This window comes from Lytechinus pictus, chromosome 13 (assembly GCF_037042905.1).
Source record: "Lytechinus pictus isolate F3 Inbred chromosome 13, Lp3.0, whole genome shotgun sequence".
Classification (NCBI taxonomy): Eukaryota; Metazoa; Echinodermata; class Echinoidea; order Temnopleuroida; family Toxopneustidae; genus Lytechinus; species Lytechinus pictus.
In genome coordinates, this window is record NC_087257.1 from 29,679,376 (window position 1) to 29,698,930 (window position 19,555).

The 19,555-nt window shown below is 34.6% G+C and overlaps 1 protein-coding gene across 3 annotated transcripts; it reads right to left on the reverse strand.

The window, feature by feature from the left end:
* Positions 1-3,173: 3,173 nt before the first annotated feature.
* On the reverse strand, positions 3,174-15,813 carry LOC129275154 (probable hydrolase PNKD). 3 transcript variants are annotated; one of them, XM_064108230.1, is made up of 11 exons: positions 15,582-15,813; positions 14,205-14,317; positions 13,778-13,836; positions 12,872-12,964; positions 11,292-11,368; positions 8,016-8,102; positions 6,436-6,522; positions 5,771-5,838; positions 5,188-5,235; positions 3,731-3,907; positions 3,174-3,262 (listed from the first exon to the last, which is right to left on the reverse strand). In XM_064108230.1, the coding sequence occupies exons 1-10, from the start codon at positions 15,796-15,798 to the stop codon at positions 3,731-3,733; spliced, it is 1,026 nt and encodes a 341-aa protein (XP_063964300.1). In that variant the 5' UTR covers positions 15,799-15,813; the 3' UTR covers positions 3,174-3,262. The 3 variants fall into 3 exon arrangements, with proteins under 3 accessions (XP_063964300.1, XP_063964301.1, XP_063964302.1); XM_064108231.1 differs by lacking the exon at positions 3,174-3,262 and having other exon boundaries at positions 3,639-3,907; positions 13,778-13,833; XM_064108232.1 differs by lacking the exons at positions 3,174-3,262; positions 8,016-8,102 and having other exon boundaries at positions 3,639-3,907.
* Positions 15,814-19,555: the final 3,742 nt, after the last annotated feature.

Below are 19,555 nucleotides of genomic sequence, written 5' to 3' on the forward strand. Positions count from 1 at the left end.
TTTCCATACAATTGAGATCGATTGGATCAATCGTAACTCTTTGTAAGACGGGGCCCAGATTTACAAACCATATACTACGTGTTGTAATTAATAACAATATATTTTCATGTATTAATAAACACAAATTATTCTTGGGGGACAGATGTTTACATCACCAAATATTCAGCCTGGAGTATCCCTTTTACCCTTTGAACCCAATATGACAGAAAACTGTCCAGGGGGCCGTTTCATAAAGCTGTTAGTAAGAGCGACTTTACAAACTACGTGATCCTTTCATATTGTCGTAAACGGTATACACCAAGTGTTCATTGGTGGTGTAGCGCGTAAGAAAGGTTCACCAGTTCTTAAAGATAAATACCAGTTGTAACGATCTTAAAAAGAGTTCGAACAGAATCCAATGAAATTACCATCAAAGTGTTTGCATACATGTAAGAAAATGCATAATTGCTGAGAAAATGAGCACAGAATTCCATCATATCTCGGGTATTTTTCGAAGCAATATCAATACGCTGTCCCATAATAATATTTTGACAATTAAAGGTAAAAGACAGTGGTTGCAGCAGACAATTGTTTCATGAGAAATTCTATTAAATGTAAATCAAGATTAATTGTCAAAATAGTATCATACATCTAGATCTGGTACATTAACGTAAACTTATCTTTGTAAAATCATGAAATTCTGAGCTCAAAATTGATAATTCTGATGATCACTAACAAAGAAAAGCACATGTGGGACAGTGTATTAATATTGCTTAAAAAAATACCCGACATTTGAGAGTATTCCGTGCTTATTTTGTTCGTTTCTCAGCAATTACGGGTTTTCTTCCAGAGCTATTTCGCATAAATTTTTTATCTGTACATACAAACACTTTGGTGGTAATTTCATTAGATTTTATTTCGAACTAATTTTGAGATCGTTACCACAACTGGTATTTATCTTTAACCTTGATTTAAAAGACTTTATCATAAAATAATTGATTGCTGAAACTACTGTATTTTACCTTAAACTTACAAACAGCTTTATAAAACACTCACCAGAAGTGATGTGACTTGACAAACACTGGTCTTAATATCAGGTGATCTTTAAAAAATGATGTCATCTTGCTAATATGGTCTGGGGACATTTGTCAATAACGGCTTTGATTTGGAATGTTTTAACATAAACAAATGGCCAAAAGATACTACTCTACTGACAAGGCTCATGCAATAGTACTCTGCAAAGCATCTGCTAAGTATGATATAGCTATTGATCAGTCTTTACAATCAAAGCAGTGACTTAGAGGACGAAACAGACATGAACTGCAAAACATCAGCCGGGCAACGCTGGGCCAGGTACCAGCAGAGAAAGATGGCGCTGAGGCCAAATCAAGGGAATGGGAGATTATTTTCATGTCAGTATGCTTGATAAAGGCGCAAAAAAATTAGGATGAGGATTACAAACATCCCAAGCAATTCAGGGTTCAAAGGATACAGTTTGAATTCAACTTAATAATACAGAAAGTCAAAAGGGGCCTAAGCTTTCGATCCTAGCAGAATCTTCGTCAGAGGCAAAATTTTGCCTCCGACGAAGATTCTGCTAGGATCGAAAGCTTAGGCCCCTTTTGACTTTCTAATTTACTCTATTGGCTCTCTTTTATTAGATAAACAGTTTTCAGCAGCTTCTTTTTGCCATTCAACTTAATAATACACCATAACATTCCTTTGAAATTGTGTCTTTATCTGCCCATTCCCACATACATGTCTGCTTATGTGCACATGCAACTTACCGTACACATATTTCATTAATAACTGAACAATTTCCCATAAATTGAAACATATTAAAGCGACCTACTATTGACAATTCATGGGGAAATCAAGGCCAATCTCAGAACAGAGAAGGGTTTAAGTCTTTCACTCGGCTGCATGCCTGGGGGTGTTGTGTAATAGATGCCAGCATGTTGGGAGGTCTAATATAGGAGAGCAATAGTTAGTAGACTAACCAACCGGAAGTAAACTGCATGTTTTCACTTTGAAACATTAAACTTCACAGAGGATATTTATTTTGGTTTAGCAATCAAGAAACCTACCTGCTAAGAGTATAGGAATTGGGATTGTTGGAAACTAGAACTGCGACAACCTGATAACAATCACGAGTTCGGTCAAATTTGTGCTGTCCAAACTTTTATCACATTAGTCTGACGGGCTCTCATGACGGATGGATTATATTATGCAGTCAATTATCCTTTTGCGAATTTCGTATTGATTCAATTTCCCCATGATTTGTCAATGGCATGCCGCTTTAAACAAGCCACACATGCATATTGCAATCCTGAGAATTCCAAAAAGAATGGCAGTTGATATAAATAAATATATAGCTTGGCTATAGTACGTACATAACAGCATACAAAAATAGGATTTGACATGATAAAGGTATACAAGTATTAAGTTGCTTTACAAAAAATACATGTATTTGGCTGATATACATAATGTAAACAACATATAAAATTAGAAAGTCAAAAAAGGGCCTAAGCTTTCGATCCTAGCAGAATCTTCGTCGGAGGCAAAATGACAAACATATAAAGTGGAAGGTTCCACTTTATATGTTTGTCATTTTGCCTCCGACGAAGATTCTGCTAGGATCGAAAGCTTAGGCCCTTTTTTGACTTTCTAATTTACTCCATTGGCTCTCTTTTATTAGATAAGCAGTTTTCAGCAGCTTCTTTTTGCCAACATATAAAATTACATTTTCTAAAATATACAATATTACATGTAAATATGCATAAAATTCCATAAGTACAAGTAAACATACAATATATTTTTTTAAATACAAAAATCTAAGCTTCGATTGACCTACAGTAGCCTACCTGTATTAGAGTGATGCTTTATGCAAGCATTCATCATCTTTGCACACTTGAATGATATAACATTCAAAGAAAAAACAATATTCATTTAACCTTCAATTCTGGCACTAATACATATAGTAGATAATTTATCAAACAACTCGAATGTCGATAAATTTAGCACTATTTTATAAAAGATAATGATGGTGATAATTCATAACATGTGTGACATTGTTGCTTGTTGACTGGTTTTATCCCAACATATCATAATTTAAAATAAATTACTTATTTGTGGTTCATACCATTCATAAATGAATATAAAGAATTAAACATTACAGTTCAGTTTTCATACTTGTTGCTATGTCTGACAAGCCTGATTATTCCTACTTCTATTGGATGTGTAGTTATATTCCTCTTCTTTCTGATGTGGAATGTAAGCAGCCCTATAAAAATTCAATACCAATCACCATAATACAAAATGAATAACATGTTTTTACTCCTTCAAAATTTCATTGTACATGTACAAAACAAACAAGACTTGCTGATGAAGTTTATGATTGCTACTTTCTTGTGAAAGATTTTGCTCTTAGGTGGAAAATGAGAGCTTAAGCCATCAAGCTTACGTTACCGGTACATCAGATTAACTTGAGAAAGTACAAGATACACCTCCAAATTTATGCTCATTAACCTTGAAATTAATAGGTGCTATAATTTGTAATATAGTCTTTGCAGATGAAAGCAATGACTTTTTCCCTTGAAGCATATCTATCTGACATAACTTGCCAACCTGAAGACAACAAGAACTGCAGTTTACAGCTGAGAGGAAGGCACCGATTTGGGTATCGATTTTGACTCATCAAGTCATGATAAACCTCTCAGTTCATGAGTATTATAGGTTAACTAATGCTTACTTATAGTTTGTAGCTAAAAGAATCTTTGCTCTTGCGAAGGAAAGCCAGAGCTTTAACCCTCAAGGCTTGCCTGTCAGATGTGGTCTGGTGTCCAGGATCAACCTTCTGTAGGATACTGTCTTCTGAAGTCCTCAAGAATGGGTTGTAGGTTTTCTCTTCACCAAGGGTTGATGGGCTCTGGAATACAGCAATGCAGAGAAATTGTAGGAAATTACAAGAAGGAATTCTTTGAATGCTAGAGTACATAATCAGGGTAAATAGCCAAGGAAATAGCATTTAGTGCTCAGACACATATCGCTAATTCACAGCAGAATTCCAGTGGAGTATTTAAAAGTTGCAAACAGACAGAACAATATGGCAGTGTCCATGATACAGGACTATTAAGTCACAGGCCGATAAGTAAAGCAAGAAAAATAAGAAGTCCTGCTGAGAATTAAATTGTCTGTTCATAGTCCTACTTGATTTGATGAAATTTTTATCAGCTGGTTGATTTTCAAGGCCTTTGACACTGTGAATATCTAATGCATTTATTTTTTATAGCCCATCTGACTGGTGACAGGAAACATTGGATAGTCATCTATGGGCCTGTTGGTTCAACTCAGTCATATTGCATTCTATTAATATGATCAGAAACAGAGTAGGTGGAGGAAAAAATTGTTTCATGGGAAGCTTTTAAAAATATTTTCATTTGAAACCAATATAATTCTTCTTGACATAATTTTGAATGTAGGCAAACAACATGATAAAATTCAATAGGTAATCAGTCAATACATTTGAAAGTAATCTTCCAGTTTCAAATACAAATTCTGGCTTTTCATCACCATGGGGTCCATCAAAACTGCATAACCCCTCCTCTCATAATAAAAATATTTCAATAGACTAGATTCTTGTACATGCCGTAATAAATCAAGGAACAGAATTCCAAATGTGAAACAACAAATCAATTGTTCTTTATTCTGGAATAGATGAAAACTTAAGAAAACTCCTTGATTTTGATAATTCACAAGACTTTCAAGTTTAGAAATAATACAGAGGAACAGTGGCATATCCTGCAGGGGGCAAAGTGGGCATGTGGGCCAGGCGCCACTTTCAGAATGAACAAGGATAATTGGAAAAATATTTGCACACATTCATATGGATTTATTTCTGGGGAGCTTTGATGTAGACAAAACAACCTCTATAATAAAAATGCTTAGAATTTGAATTCAATGCATGAAGATGATTGATTTAAGAAGATATAGAAATGTTAAGGCTAAAAAATCCATCCAAGCCCTAGACCATTCATAAAGAAATTATCTCCAGGCAGTAGGCAAGCAATCTTTCATCTCAGTGAAATATGTATAAGGTATGGATCATGAACAATATACAATTAAAACCTAGAAAAAGAGTAAAATCATATAACAATTATTATTTTCTTCAAAATCAATGTTCATTTCACTTATGTTACAAAAACTCACTGTAATTTTCCTTTCTTTTCTCCTCTCCTCCACCCAATGTAATTTTCTCTGCAAAAGATATAACATAAAAAATAAGCTAACACATGTACATCACTTTCAAATCAAATTATCTTACTTCTCCTTATATACATACTAGATGAAAATTCATATGTAATACTACATACAGGATTTCTACAATTTATCTACTTTACTTTAAAACCTGAACTGCCAACCCAAGGTATAAAGCATATTTAAATTGCTGCATTCAATTGATATGATCACTTTCATTAATTTTCAAACAGCATTACTGGGGGGGGGGGCTGACTGGGAAGATGGTTGCCCTAAGAGGTGATGAACTTTTTTTTTTTTTTGGGGGGGGGGGGGTCTGTCAGTTTTTTCATTGCATAAATGGCCCCTTTCCCCACTGAATGATCAGCCAACCCATTTCAGGTATTATTTGTGGCATCTGAACAACAGTCCACTGTACTGGATCATAATCTAATGATATTCTTCCTCAGTACAATTTTTTACACAAAAAGAGGATTGCTATATTCCCCTCACTTGTCATTTTTCTATATTAAACAAAAACCCTGCTTTTACTTACCGTGACATCTTCATTTTCTGCATCAAAGTTGTGGGCAAACTGGAGATTATCTAATGCATATTCATGACCTATTCATGAAGATAAAATGAAACAAATACAAGGTATTAATATGAGCTTTTACCCTTAGAAAATACTCACTGAGAATGGAGATGATTTTTTTGTGTATTTTTGTTTGCATGTCAAGGTTTTTTCCATTTCTTTTAAAGTGCCCCCATACTCCCCCCCCCCCCCTCTCGCTCTGACCAACTCTCCCCTTTGGAAACTGAAAATATACCCCAAACATCTCTCTTTGCTCATTTTACATGATAGCATGTAAATTCTTTATCAATTAATATATTTTGTGAAATCTGTATTACATGTCCACTAAAAAAAACTTGGTCAGATGACAGACTTGATAAAAGCTAGAGAAAACTGAAGTGATTTACAAAAGTAAAAATAATGGCAAAGTTGTTCATGTGGGACCTCACACATCCTTGTTGCAATGCCAATAGAAGGATCTCCATGTAGTATAAATGATCTCAACATTCGAATGCTCACAACTTTCTTGTTAATTATTCATTTTATCTCATTTTGACCTGCTTTTTTGAGACTTCAAGTGATTTCAAGGATTTAATTCTATCTTGGTGGAATGAAAAAAAAAAACCCTAACAAACAATTGTCCTTACCCGGCCATATCAGGATATTGTCAGAAAGACTGCAGATTTTATCAAGACTACTAAGCATGATAGATGGAGCCCCTTCAAACATTCGACCTATTAGACAAAGTAGAGATAGGAAGTATTCAAATCTATTCATGGTATCATCAGAATAATTGCAGAATTTATCGATACTTTAACCCATTAAAAAAATTGAGTATTTGAGAATTTCAGTTAAATTGCTGATTTTACCCATACTTAACCCAAACCCCTTCAAAAATTTTAAGAATTTCAGTTAAAAGAATTCTATAGTTTTTGCCCAACAAATTGAATTGATTTATATGGCAATTGAAATTTGTTCAAACTCCAAAACTTTGAAAAAAAATATTGTAAACATATTTGAAGTTAAGTGTTAGAAATTCTTCACTTATTCTTTACTGATTGTGAAAGGAGGAACTTGAAATAATCTTCAAAGGGTGACGTTCTACAAAAGCAAATGGAGATTTGAGTGTGGGCGTAGGGAAATTCAAAATGTGCACTGAACAACTTTTCAATTGTGTGCGGTATAAGTGGAAAATTACCATTATGCTCAATGTACAGGCGCTTCTGAAAAATCAAGACATTGAAAATACAGTGCGTATCAAAAAAAAGTTTACACTTAGAAAAAAACCTGTAAAATTATACATTTGTAATATCCTGAAGATTTTTCCACATTGTAACATTGGTACAGATCCATTTAAGCAAATGACGATATAACTGTCGAAAAATATTTCCGCTTGAGAGAACATCACTTACTTTTGAAAAGTTAGTGAAAAATGATTTGCGCAGAACTTTGAAATAGTTATGCGAATAAAAGTAGACCTTAATCATGAAGAACAAGTTGAATTTATCTATTAAAATTGATTTGAAGATATCTTTTACCTTTTAAAACTTTTCCTTGCCCAAAACACTTCGAAGAGTGCATTGTGCCCCATCCCACTCCCCCACACATCGAGGCAATCAAAATATTTGCTTTACACTGAGCTGTGATTTACATGAAATGGCTTAGGCTTGATTTTCATTTTGTTAATCATTGTAAAGCTTGGAAAAGGTGTGGAGAAACAAGTATTAAATAAAAATGAAATGTAAACCCACTATAAATGATAAAAACTTGATAAAAAATGCTAGAGATGTCTGATATAAACTTTTGTTCAGATTTAGTTATGTCCTCAGATCCAGCTGGCACAAAAAGGGTAAAGGTTGTGCTTACTAAGTGTTGAAATTTCAATTTGGGTGGCAAAATTGTTACAAAATGCTTGAATGTATCCGTCTAGTTTCTATTGACTAAAAGTGCAAGGGAAATGTTTCGCAGGGTAAATTTTATTTTGCCCTTTCTCCTTGACACTACGTGAAAACGAGCATTTCTGCGCAAACAGATTTCTGCGAGCTTTACAAAAATGGACAGTGCTCACTCAAGTGCAATATTCTGTCAAAACTTTTACTTGCATTGGATAGATGAGACCCAAACCTAAGATTATATGTGAAAAAATTACCCACATGTTGTATATTTTTTAATTCCCAGGGTTTTTTCAAAGTGTAAACTTTTTTTTGATACGCACTGTAGAACTTACCATTTCCACCTAAGAAAAGAATATCACCAGTGAAGAGAGAGCTAGGTATATTCTTATCTGATCTATCAAGTAGATAAACCATGTGACCTATATCAGCAGGAAATACAATTAACAAAGAATGAGGCCACATTATCGAAACATTTAAGGCAGTACACCATAGCACACATTGAAAGCATCAATAAGAGACCCATTTTACAAAGAGTTGCAACAGATTTGAGTCAATCTTTAATTATGAATGATCTGAATTTGTGTCATATATTTAAAACCAATCCAAATTTTAAGTGTGATTTAAATCTTACATTACACTTTGTGAGTTGGGGCCTTGAACTACTCGGTACTCACACAGTCTCCAGTTTGTGCTGTCTTATAACTAATATGCATAATAACACCTACAGTACACCTAGGTACTTTACACTAACAACATTCATACTAGCCCATAGCCTGAGATCATCACACCCCCGAGGGGGGGGGGGCACTAAAATCATTTTTTGATGGGGGTGTGCCTCACGAAACTCTGAAATGGGGGTCTAAGGAACGGTCTAAAAGGGAAATGTATGTGGTCTTGGCAACTGAATATGTACCGTGGTGTGTGAAAAACAGGGTCTATGGAATGGGACTGCGGCACTGTAGCTTGGTACGGTGCACCATAGCGCTGTGAATGCACTAGCCATGCATAGAGCGGCTACTAGTTATAATGTAGGGAGTTGCAAAGCCGTACGTGCATCTCGCGCTTGACAATTTTGACAGGGCTGGGGAACTGACATGTCTCGTAACGGGGGTCTTGTGAGCGGGGCTGGGCGGCTTCTGAACTTTTGTAATTCAGAGTATCTAGAGAACTGAAAATTAGGTCTGAAAAAGGGGGTCATCAAAGCGGCACGTCCCCATACCACCAATATATGTGAGTGCCCCCCACACCTGGTTTCTTCTCCTGAAATGCAATTAGCAAGATTTCTCTGGTGCAGCACCTTCTCTTTGGAATAATTTACAATATACCAACATAAAATCTTTCAAATCTTAACTAAAGTCTCATCTTTTCTAACAGTATTAGTTCTCAGCACTAAGACACTCATCTAAACTCTATTATTCTTCCTTTATTCTTGTGTGCTACAGATAGTACAGAATACAATATGTCTACATGTACATAGATGGTGCTACAAAAATGCCAAGTACATTATGCTGTCACTAAAGAGGATATCCGGGATGCCTCCTAACTAGGCCTGATTCACTACGTTTATTTTGAAAACAAAAAACATTTAAATGCTATAAATAAACGGGCAGTTGGGGTTAACCAGCAGGGGTAAAAAAAAAAAAGAACGAAAGAAAGAGAGGAACGCTTCCGACAGTCTTGTCTGCTTTATGCAAGTCAATACTGATGTAGTGCTGACTTTGAAAACAACTGCATGTACGATGAATAACTGTTCAAAAGTGAAAGGAAAAAATAAACATTCATTTGATAACAACATCCTAAGTTCATTGACCTGAAATAACATTTGACCTTTTCCCAGTAACTTGAAATTACCTTTGTCCATTTGCTGATTCATCACAACCATTATATGAAAGTTTCATGGAATAGGGGTTTATACTTCCAAAATCATCTTAAAATTCAAAATTTTAACCTTGGTTAATTTTTAATATTGATACCAAGACCTTGATCATGTGACCTGCAACTCATACCAGACAGTGATACTTGATTACGCGTATGTCCAGGTTTCATAAAGTGGGTCCTTATTCACTGTTATGATGACATTTCAAAAACTTAACCATGCTTAAGATTTCAATGATCCTAAATAACAATCATGTGACTTGAAACTTATGCAGGATGCTTAGTGATACTGTATTACCATAATGTTTAATGTTCATGAAAAAGGACCAATAATTTAAGTTACGATGACATTTCGAAAGCTTAAACCTTGGCAATAAGAAGATAATGCCGCTATCGCCGCTGCTGGGGCGCCTATTGTTTCCCTCCGCTATGTAGACAAGACAAAGAAAAAAGAAAGAAAAAAAAAACTTCATCAAGAGTTGCTTAAATTTCAGATCTTTTCGGCCACGAAACGGCGAAAATTCAAGCATTCTAGTCCCATATGTTTTCATGTTACTAGATCTAGTGATAGCCATTTCATGGATGTAAAGATATTAAATGTGAAATTTCAGTAACTTTTAGGGAAGGGCATATGCTTTATGCTTTTTAACAGTCGTTCAAGTTGTTTGAACAGTTTTTTTTTTTTTTTTGACTTGGTCCTCCTAACAACCCAATTTTCCAATGCAGATCAAATATTTTTAACAAACATTATATTTCATTTTCAATTGTTTTGCCAAAGGGTATACGTCATGAGAGTATATACAGACTATGGACTATATTCTAAACTCTGGTTTAACTCAGGCCATGCAGCCATGATCTAAGTCTGTACTAAATCATGGGAAGTTTAAACCTTTGTTTGTAATGTACATTTCTTGTGTTTAGTTTTATGTTTCCTAGTGCTTCAATGGTGAAGAAAACTATTTAAGCTATTATTCCCAGACAGTTAATAGTGGTTTGAATGTTAATTGAGCTGATAAATCAAGACTCAATTGTTAGAAATATGTGTTACATTTGGCTATCTATAGTTAACCACAACTTCAGACCAAAGATTGATTCAAACCAGAGTCTAGAATAAAGGCCTATGGCCCGTATTCTGAAGTAAGGCCACGGTCAAACTCTGTGCTAAAATTAAAAATGCTGTTTATGTTGTATATTTCTTATGCTTACTTTTTTGTTTCCCTTTGCTATCATTATGAAGAAAAATACTTCAAAATGCTTCAGTTGTCTTTCCCAGACAATTATGAACAATTTGAGAGTCAAACAAGTTAATAAATTGGATGTGTCCTGTTAGGGATTCCTACCCCAATTGGCTCTCAACAGTTAAACTATTATTTTAAACCAGGGTTTCATTTAAACCTGAGTTCAGAATACAGGCTTACATAGTATTAGTCTATTGCATCCCACTATGTTCTCGGATGCCAGCCCTTCTTTTACTTCACAAATAAGACAAGTGTACGAGTAAATAAAAGGTGGAATCTTTTCATTTTTATAAACTCAGAAAATGTCATAAATACATGACAAAGAAATAGCTGCCGATAATAATTAAAAGGGATGTGACTGTAATGTATGTTCTTGTATTATATCTTCCTATGTCTGTCTACTAAATCCAGTTTAAGCACAGCCTATTAAGGAATCCTAGCAAGACTAAAACACGAAGAAAGACAAAGGAAGATAGCTCTCTGAAAATGACCTACCTACAGTATGTCCTGGTGTAAATAGTGCAGTGAACTTTAAATCTCCAAATTGAATACATTCACCATCTTTTAATTTACTGCAAAAAAGAACAAAAATGTTGAGGAAAATATAAGCTTATTTCAATCTTTCTTTCTTGTTTTTGTATCATCTTCAAAAGTCAAATAAAATAGAAAAATAACTTTTTTATGGGGGGGGGGGGGGAGTGATACACATCACATAGTGATAAAATAGTCACCAATTGGATTTGCATTGTTTAAAATTTCTTTGTGAATTATTTTATACATACAGTAAGCATAGGTCAGTAATACTATTTTCTTTTAACAAAAACAGAGAAAATCTGTCCTATTTAGATCTAGGAAATGCCTACATTTCCACTACAATAATTGATGCTTGACAATGTAAATAACTATCTCCTTGTAATAATAAAGCAATATTGACTGGCCTTGGGGCGATACGACATATATCGCCCGAACTAGATTTATATCGCCCGAGTCGTAGACGAGGGTGATATCAATTTAGTGAGGGCGATATATGTCCTTTCGCCCCCAGGTCAGTCAATATTGCTATTATTAACCAAATCAGACATCTAGAGCAAAAATCGTTAAAATTTAGATATTTTAAATTTTTAGAATGAGAATCTAGTTTATCATGTTGAGCAGACTGGGCCTCTGAACTTTACCATTGTGACGTAATTGAAATGACGCGTCCCTGGCCTAGGGATGCAGTATCCAGCGTTGTCTTAACTTGATTACCATTATGACGTATAGCACTGCGCGGTTCAAGGACGCGTGCAAAAACGCGTAGAATACCCGGATATTAGCGCTGCCTTTTATTGCCCGCTACATTTCCACGCATTTTCTCATTGACTTTCCTGAGCGGGCAATAAATTTGGCCCGTGGATAAACAATTGGAATTTTATTGACCGGCCATTTGATCCCAGTCTTAAGCAGGCAACAATGTTTTAAAGTTGCCCTGCTCAGATGTCTGATACGGTTAATAATAAATAATAATAATATATTGGGATTTGTAACGCACCAAATCCATTCTGCAGAGTGCCATAAGTACTCATATACATTTTATTTCGCTGTTCAACAATAAGGAATGCAATCATACCATCAACCGTGGAACTGTGAACTGAATCGTCATCATCCTTTTATACAGTCATATACATCGAGTGTGATAATTCTTTACATGTACATCATGCACAGTGATTTTGTAAGATTTTTCGGTCTCTCTGAGAGGAATTAGACTATCCTCTCCCATAAGATGCTATGCTATTAATTTTGAAATTCAAGGGGGACATCCCCCAAATTATGACCAACAAACATGTAATTATGGTTTAAGTCAGATATTTTTTACTGATTAAGCTCTGAAAACCAACAAGTTCTCCCACCCCCCCCCCCCCCTTGAACTCCCATGATATAGGTAACATGATAAAATCAAATATCTCAGTGAAAACAATATATAAGAGTGTGTGATAAATTGAACAGAAAATCATCTTGAACTTAGTGCTTAGAATGGTCAAAATTCAGATTCTCTTTTCAAAATTCAGAATGGTCTGCTAACATTAGATACTCACTGAGTAGCACCAGGAACACCATCTCTCTCACCTCCATAAACAGAAAGGTTTGAATAGGAAGATTTGAGCTTTCTGTTGCCTCCTGAATGATCCCTATTTGTGCAATAGAAGAGAATAATGATAAAAGATATATTAATAGAAAGTTATCATGTAATTTATTCTCTGAATTCATATAGCATTGTAATCAGGTTTCGTACATCAGGATGGGTCCAGTATACCCAGGCTGAAAATAACTGAAATATTACTAATATGTTTTGATTGTTGCACGAAGTGCCAAATTAATAATAATATTGATCAACTCATTCAAGACAGGCAGACAGGCATATAATGTCCCCCTAAGACATCATGTGCAAGCTTTAACAAAGGTACGATGATACACCAACCTGATGGACTGTACTTTCATGTATGATGATGAAGGTGGGCCTTGGACATTTTTTTAGCATGGAAATGGGTCTTGAGTTCTTATTTTGGTTCTATTTGTGTTCAAAGTTTCCCCTTTTTTTTTCCTTTTTAAGGATAAACTCCTGTTTGATAACCATAATAGCATACTAAAATTAATTTGCCTCACACATGATATATTAATCAATTAATGGTTAAACTTATTCAATTGACTGCAAGATGTACATTTGTTGTAATGTTCTGCTCACATGTATGTCATGTACTGTTACCCTGTATCTTGTTAGCTTAGAACCGTTATCCTGGGTTTAGATGTTTCTGTAAGTTCTACCTCGGTTTATATGAAATAAAAAGGTGATAAATTATTTTAAAAAATATTTAACACATAGGATTTATATAGCACCTGTCTCTTATTCTGATTTCAAATTTAAAAAATTACAATTTAAAATTTTAAAAAGTATATTGGGTTGAGTCACATTATATTTCTGAATGACTTACATAATATCTTACCAGTGTTTATGTGTTGTCAGGATAGCTGTTAGCTGTACATTCTGTTCTTCAATCACCTTCTATATCAAAGAAATCAAAATTAGTCAAATAAGAAGAAAAAAAAACTTTGATATAATAAAGTCACTTTCAAATACAAGAGTACAAGCAGTATACATGCACAGAACCTGATTAAGTCAAATATATTGATGTTTATACATCATAAAGTATAAAGCCTTATAGAAAATATTACAATAAGGCATACTAACAATAAAATTTGACAATTTGCTAGAATTTCTGATGTTTTAGTTGAGAACGCGAAGCATTATTTCAAATCAAGTTATTTTGTCTTGCTTTAATCTCGGTACAGTATATCAGACAACAATGTTGGTACTTGACAGGGAGATTTGTCATGTCTTCACTGAACAAGTGAATAGACGATTTGTTATACCTGCACAGCTTCTGCATCTCCAGGGTCTATCACAACAGCTACATTTGATCTTTTATCAATGATCAAGTATGCGTAGTTATCCTTCAGGTAGGGGATAGGAAGAATTATCACACCTGTATTATAAAGAGAAAGTGAATGCTGTCATGACTCATATTGATGACCTGGGGCAGGTTTCACAAAGAGTAATTATTTGGGTAATTAGTGACTTAGAGTCATGTTTTAACGCTGGCAACGAGCACGTTATTTAACACGTATTCTGTATGATTGATAGATACGTGGCCGTGCCCAAGAGCATGATCTGACCAATGCCGTGATGCATTATAATGCATGCAACTGACAATTTAAGTGCGACTCCAAGTCACACTTCAATCTTTGTGAAACGCCCCACAGGTATACTGCTTAATTATTTTAAGGTAGGGGACAGCAAGAAATATGACACTTGTATTATAGAGTGAAGTAGAGAATCCTACCACATTTCCTTCTACACATCCTTTATCAATGTAGAAATCCATGAGCGTGTTGGGCAATTTCTCTCTTATCACTGCCCAAAATGCCAATAACATTCCAATATTGCATGTGTTGGGGCAAGTATCTTTCCTAGAGTTCCCCAAAGATGTGAACATTTAATAACAATTGGAAATTCAATGTTCTATTAAACATGTACCAAAGAATAATTATTTCCAGAAACCACATTGCTTGTTGCACATAAAATAGCACTTGAAATAAAACAAATAACCCTGAATATCTAGCAATCACCCTAATGCCAAGATATATATATCCGCTATGAAATACAATTTGTATCCTATAGATCCTGATTGATCATCCTTCTTTTTTTCAAAGAGTCTTCTTGAATCCATTTGGTTGATAACTTGATATGCACTCCATTATATGCACCAAAACCTATCTAGAGAGTAAATTTGTTGTTTATGCAAGAATGCCTTGATAACATATAAATCCATAATATATGAATGACCCATCTATAAACAAAGTCTGACTAATGAGGTACAGAACAAAAAAAAAGTTATTGAAGGTTAAAAAGAAGTTTTATGAGCCTCCCTCCCTTAGTAAACCAACAATACATCCTTTACATGTGGAGTTTATGAGATATTATTTAAAGCGGAACAATACGGCTATTTTAAATCTCAAACATTGTAGCTTCTTGTAGGCACATAACACAGAAGTTTTCTTTTGCGCTTTTGCACTATTAACCCTAAAGTGATTTTCACAAGCACAGATATGATAAGGTACAAATGACAGTCTGTGTCAACCGGAAGAAAGAAAAAAAAAAGGGGGGGGGGTCTCATGGTCTAAGGTAAGAGCATTTGACTAATGATGAAGAGGTTGTGACTTCCAACAGAAAAAGAACCAATGGGTTACCATTTATTTCAGTCTGTTCCACCAGAGAATGTCCATCAGGGAATTGTAATCTGTTCTTAGTGAGGTCTCGCCTGTTCAAATAATTCCCAACTCTCGTCTTTGCATACACAGTGTACCTACAGATAAAAAGAAAGTTTAAACTATAAATAGGACTCTTGTCGTCTCCTTCAAATATCTTAAGAATGAAATTGAAATCTACATGTACACTCATGGTCATGTGAGATGATTGAGATCCCCATGATAAGTAACAAACGTCCAATGAGAAGACAGAGATTGAAGCTCAATTGTACAAGAGGAATGCCTCAGGCAGTCTTGCATGCATCATGCAATTTAATACACTGCTGACTTTGAAAAGAACTCCATGTATTAAAGATAATTTTGCGTTTTTTTTAAAGAAAAGTACATCAATTCATTAGATAACAAAATCTTGCAGGTATTAGTTCATAAACCTTGACTAAGAAAATTTTTATTTCAGTTCGTATCATTTGTGAAATCCAAAATAAACCATCTCAAATAAGTTTTATTTTAGATATAACCGAAATTTTGTTTAAATAGTACACAAGATCAATTTTTATCAATGATGAAATAACCTGTGTCCCCAGTCAGCTGAAATTCTGCTAAACAAATGTCTGATATCCAACGTCAGTTTGCAGCAGAGGTCTCCAAATAAGTAAAATGTGATATCTACTGAATTTATGGCATTTTAACCTCCATCTGAAATCATTATCTTACCTTTGTCTGCTTGATTTCTTTTCTAAAACTTTGCAAAATAATCAAGGTCACACTTTATTATGACACCTTTTCAGCTGAGCGTACAAAAGTTGACAGGGTTGGGCTCAATTACAATTACGTATTTGAAAAAAATGTTCAATCACTATATATGTTTTGTACATAGCCAACATTGCTGCCGGTGGCAAATTTGAAGGTTGATTTTGGAGGGTCAATGTTTTATTCATGAGAATGACATCAAATTACGCAAAATACACTTCTATGATTGGCTAAAACGCTAATGTTTTATTCATATCTTATGAATTAAAAATATTTTTTCCTTTCCACAATTCCCCACAAGATCTGTGCGAAGTGTTGTTCTTTTGGACTCTGTGAATTTCAAGTTTCTATAATGAAATAGCTATATTAATCATCTGTTTTAATATATGATTGATGTTCGAAATCATGATTTCTGAGTGAACATAATTGGAGCAGAAAATCTTAGAGGGAACATCAATATTAATCTAATGACATTCCATTGGAATAACAGTAAGTTAAGTTAATTTTCATGTTTTGATCTCACTTGCAATGGTAATGCGTTTGCCGGGGTTCGGGGCTCATCCCGTATTACTTTACTACGTAAACCTCCAGTTCCATATATTCCCATTTCTTTTGCCTGACTTCCAAATAAATCCGTCATTGAGTTTCTCAAAAAATAGGCCTAATTTACTATAGTTTGTCATAGATCTAGACCTTTATCAAATTGCTTCATAAAAATGTAGGCTAAAAGTAAACCTGTATTCATTTTTATTGTCAATTATCAGGGGTAGATGTGGACTTGTTTCCGACCTCCTGTTTTAGTAACGACAAACTGTCGATTTTAGGCCTATTCAAATTTAGGTCAATGTAGGGATATGGCCTTTGATACCGCAGGTGCTAGCTGACTAGCGAGATTGTCGATGTAGTCATGGGGCATGGAAATAGCGGGGACGGACTAGGCCCAAACTTCAAGCTTGAAAATTGAAGTTTAGGCCTAGTCTGTCCCCGCTATTTCATCCTCATATATGAATAAGTATAATTCTCAGCAGTTTCTTTTATCTAGGAAAATTTTACTTCAGAGTAACCAGTGTTTAAATCCAATTGATTTAGCCTTGTTAGATTTGAATGAAATGGCTTGGCCTAGACCTAAATCAAGTCTCTATTTGAACAGGATGCCCTTGGCCTGCCTGGCCTTGTGTGGTATTCTGAAAACGTTCTTAGTGTTTACTTTATTCAAATGTGATATGCAGTACAAGTTCAGGTTCATCGCCGGGCAATGACATTAGAGTATACAAGTTTGACAAAATTTCACACAAAATACAAATAATAATATACTGATTTATATAGCGCAGAAACTATGTACATATATTCTACTGCGCTGCAATTAAGAGCTGGTGAAATGCTTGAGAACAAAATTAGAAAAAGGGGGTAAAGAAATGTATGGGGATTATTTGAACAGATAGGTTTTTAGTTTAAGTTTGAACGTTTCTACTGATGGACATGATCTAATTACATACATGTATGGCAAACCATTCCATCATTTTGGGGCTGCACAGGCAAAAGTACAATCTCCCAAAGTTATCTTTGTATTATGAGTGGGGATATGAAGGAGCAAATTATCATGAGAACTACGCAGGTTGTGACAGTGTCTGAGAACTTTTCTTTGTAAAAGCACAGAAATATAACTGGGGGCTTGGCCACTTACGATTAACAAAATCTTGAAAGATATTCGTTGGCGAACTGGAAGCCAGTGCAGATCTTTTAAGACAGGGGTGATCCTTGAAAATCTAGATTGACTACAAATCAGCCGTGCACATGCGTTCTGTACTCGCTGAAGACGCCCGATTTGAGACAAGGGGAGCCCATACAGCAAACTGTTAGAATAATCTACCTTTAATACTAATAATGCATGCATGGACAATTGTTTTCATGCTTTCATTGTCAAAGTATTTTCGTATACGTCTGAGGTTGTATATTATATGAAATGAAGATTTACACACATCATTGGTAATATGTGCTTCCATATTCGATTGCGAGTCAAAAAATACTCCAAGATTTCTTACATTAGAATTTGGTTCTATGACTGAACTGCCAACTGATATCCCGTCAAAATCTAGCTTATTCAGTTGATTAGATGTACCGATAACTAGCAATTCTGTTTTACAAAAAGTAAGAAATATTTTTCCAACTGGCAAATGTAGGGCCTATCACCTTTTATTGATATTTTATACTTATACTAGTTCTTAGTAGTTTTCATGAAATTAAATATAATTTACAGTTTAAGGACGTTCCACAGTTATATTTGTGCGCATTATGATCTGCGCATAGTTTACACTCTGCGCGCTGACGTCACAATGGATGAACAGGTGATTAATTAGCTGCGGGTATGAGATGATTTTTCTCATCTTCTGCACTTTAACTGCAGATCCGATGCGTTATTTCATGAAGCTAAAAAATTGAATTATTCCATGGACCATTCAAAAAAATATTCGCTACAATTTCAAAATACTTTACTCTGCAGTGCTGCCAAGAATCACAAATATTACCCCGAGTTTGAATAAATGGTAGAGTGGTTTTGATTTTTTCTTCACATAGATACTAAGCAAAGCACATTTGCTCTAATAAAAATGCTGATAGTTTAAAAACAAGCACATGAACCCCTATTTTTTAATGTTTGTACCTCTTACGTATACCTTCCTCTACAACTTTGCAAATTTTGGTGAAAATGACATGGATTTTGAATAAAGTGCAGCATTTATTGTACGTTTGTAGTTTGTTACTGAAATTTTACATTTTTTAGATTGGGATTTTGTTATCTTTTACGCCATTTTTAAGAACAGACAGTGCTGTTAAACTTAAAATTGCAAACTAATAGCACTATTAATAGATTCTCCATTCTAACGATACAATTATTAACTCTCTTGCGAAATTTGATGACTTTTTCATGTATTTTGACTGAGTAATACAGGTTTAAACTCATTGTAGTAATCTTGGGCGGTCTAAAAATGCAAAATTCTTTTGAATGCGCAATTCTTAAGAACATCAATTTGGGTGAACTTTGAAGCTCTATAGCGAAAAATCAAGCACATGGACCTATGTTAATTTTTGCATATTTCGAATATTAAGGTTCTAAAGTATCTATGTGCAAAGTTTGGTGAAAATGACATGGATTTCACTTTAACTGTGGAACGTCCTTAAAAGCCTATTGTATATAAGAAAAAAAATAT

Bases quoted from the DNA above. Each gene is read 5' to 3' on its own strand.
- LOC129275154 (XM_064108230.1), bottom strand. From the start codon at position 15,798: ATGACCATGAGTGTACATGTAGATTTCAATTTCATTCTTAAGATATTT. The intron at 13,837-14,204 runs GTATAACAAATC...TCTTTGATATAG, and splicing joins GAGATGCAGAAGCTGTGCAG to AAGGTGATTGAAGAACAGAA. The intron at 5,839-6,435 runs GTAAGGACAATT...CTTCATGAATAG, and splicing joins CAATATCCTGATATGGCCGG to GTCATGAATATGCATTAGAT.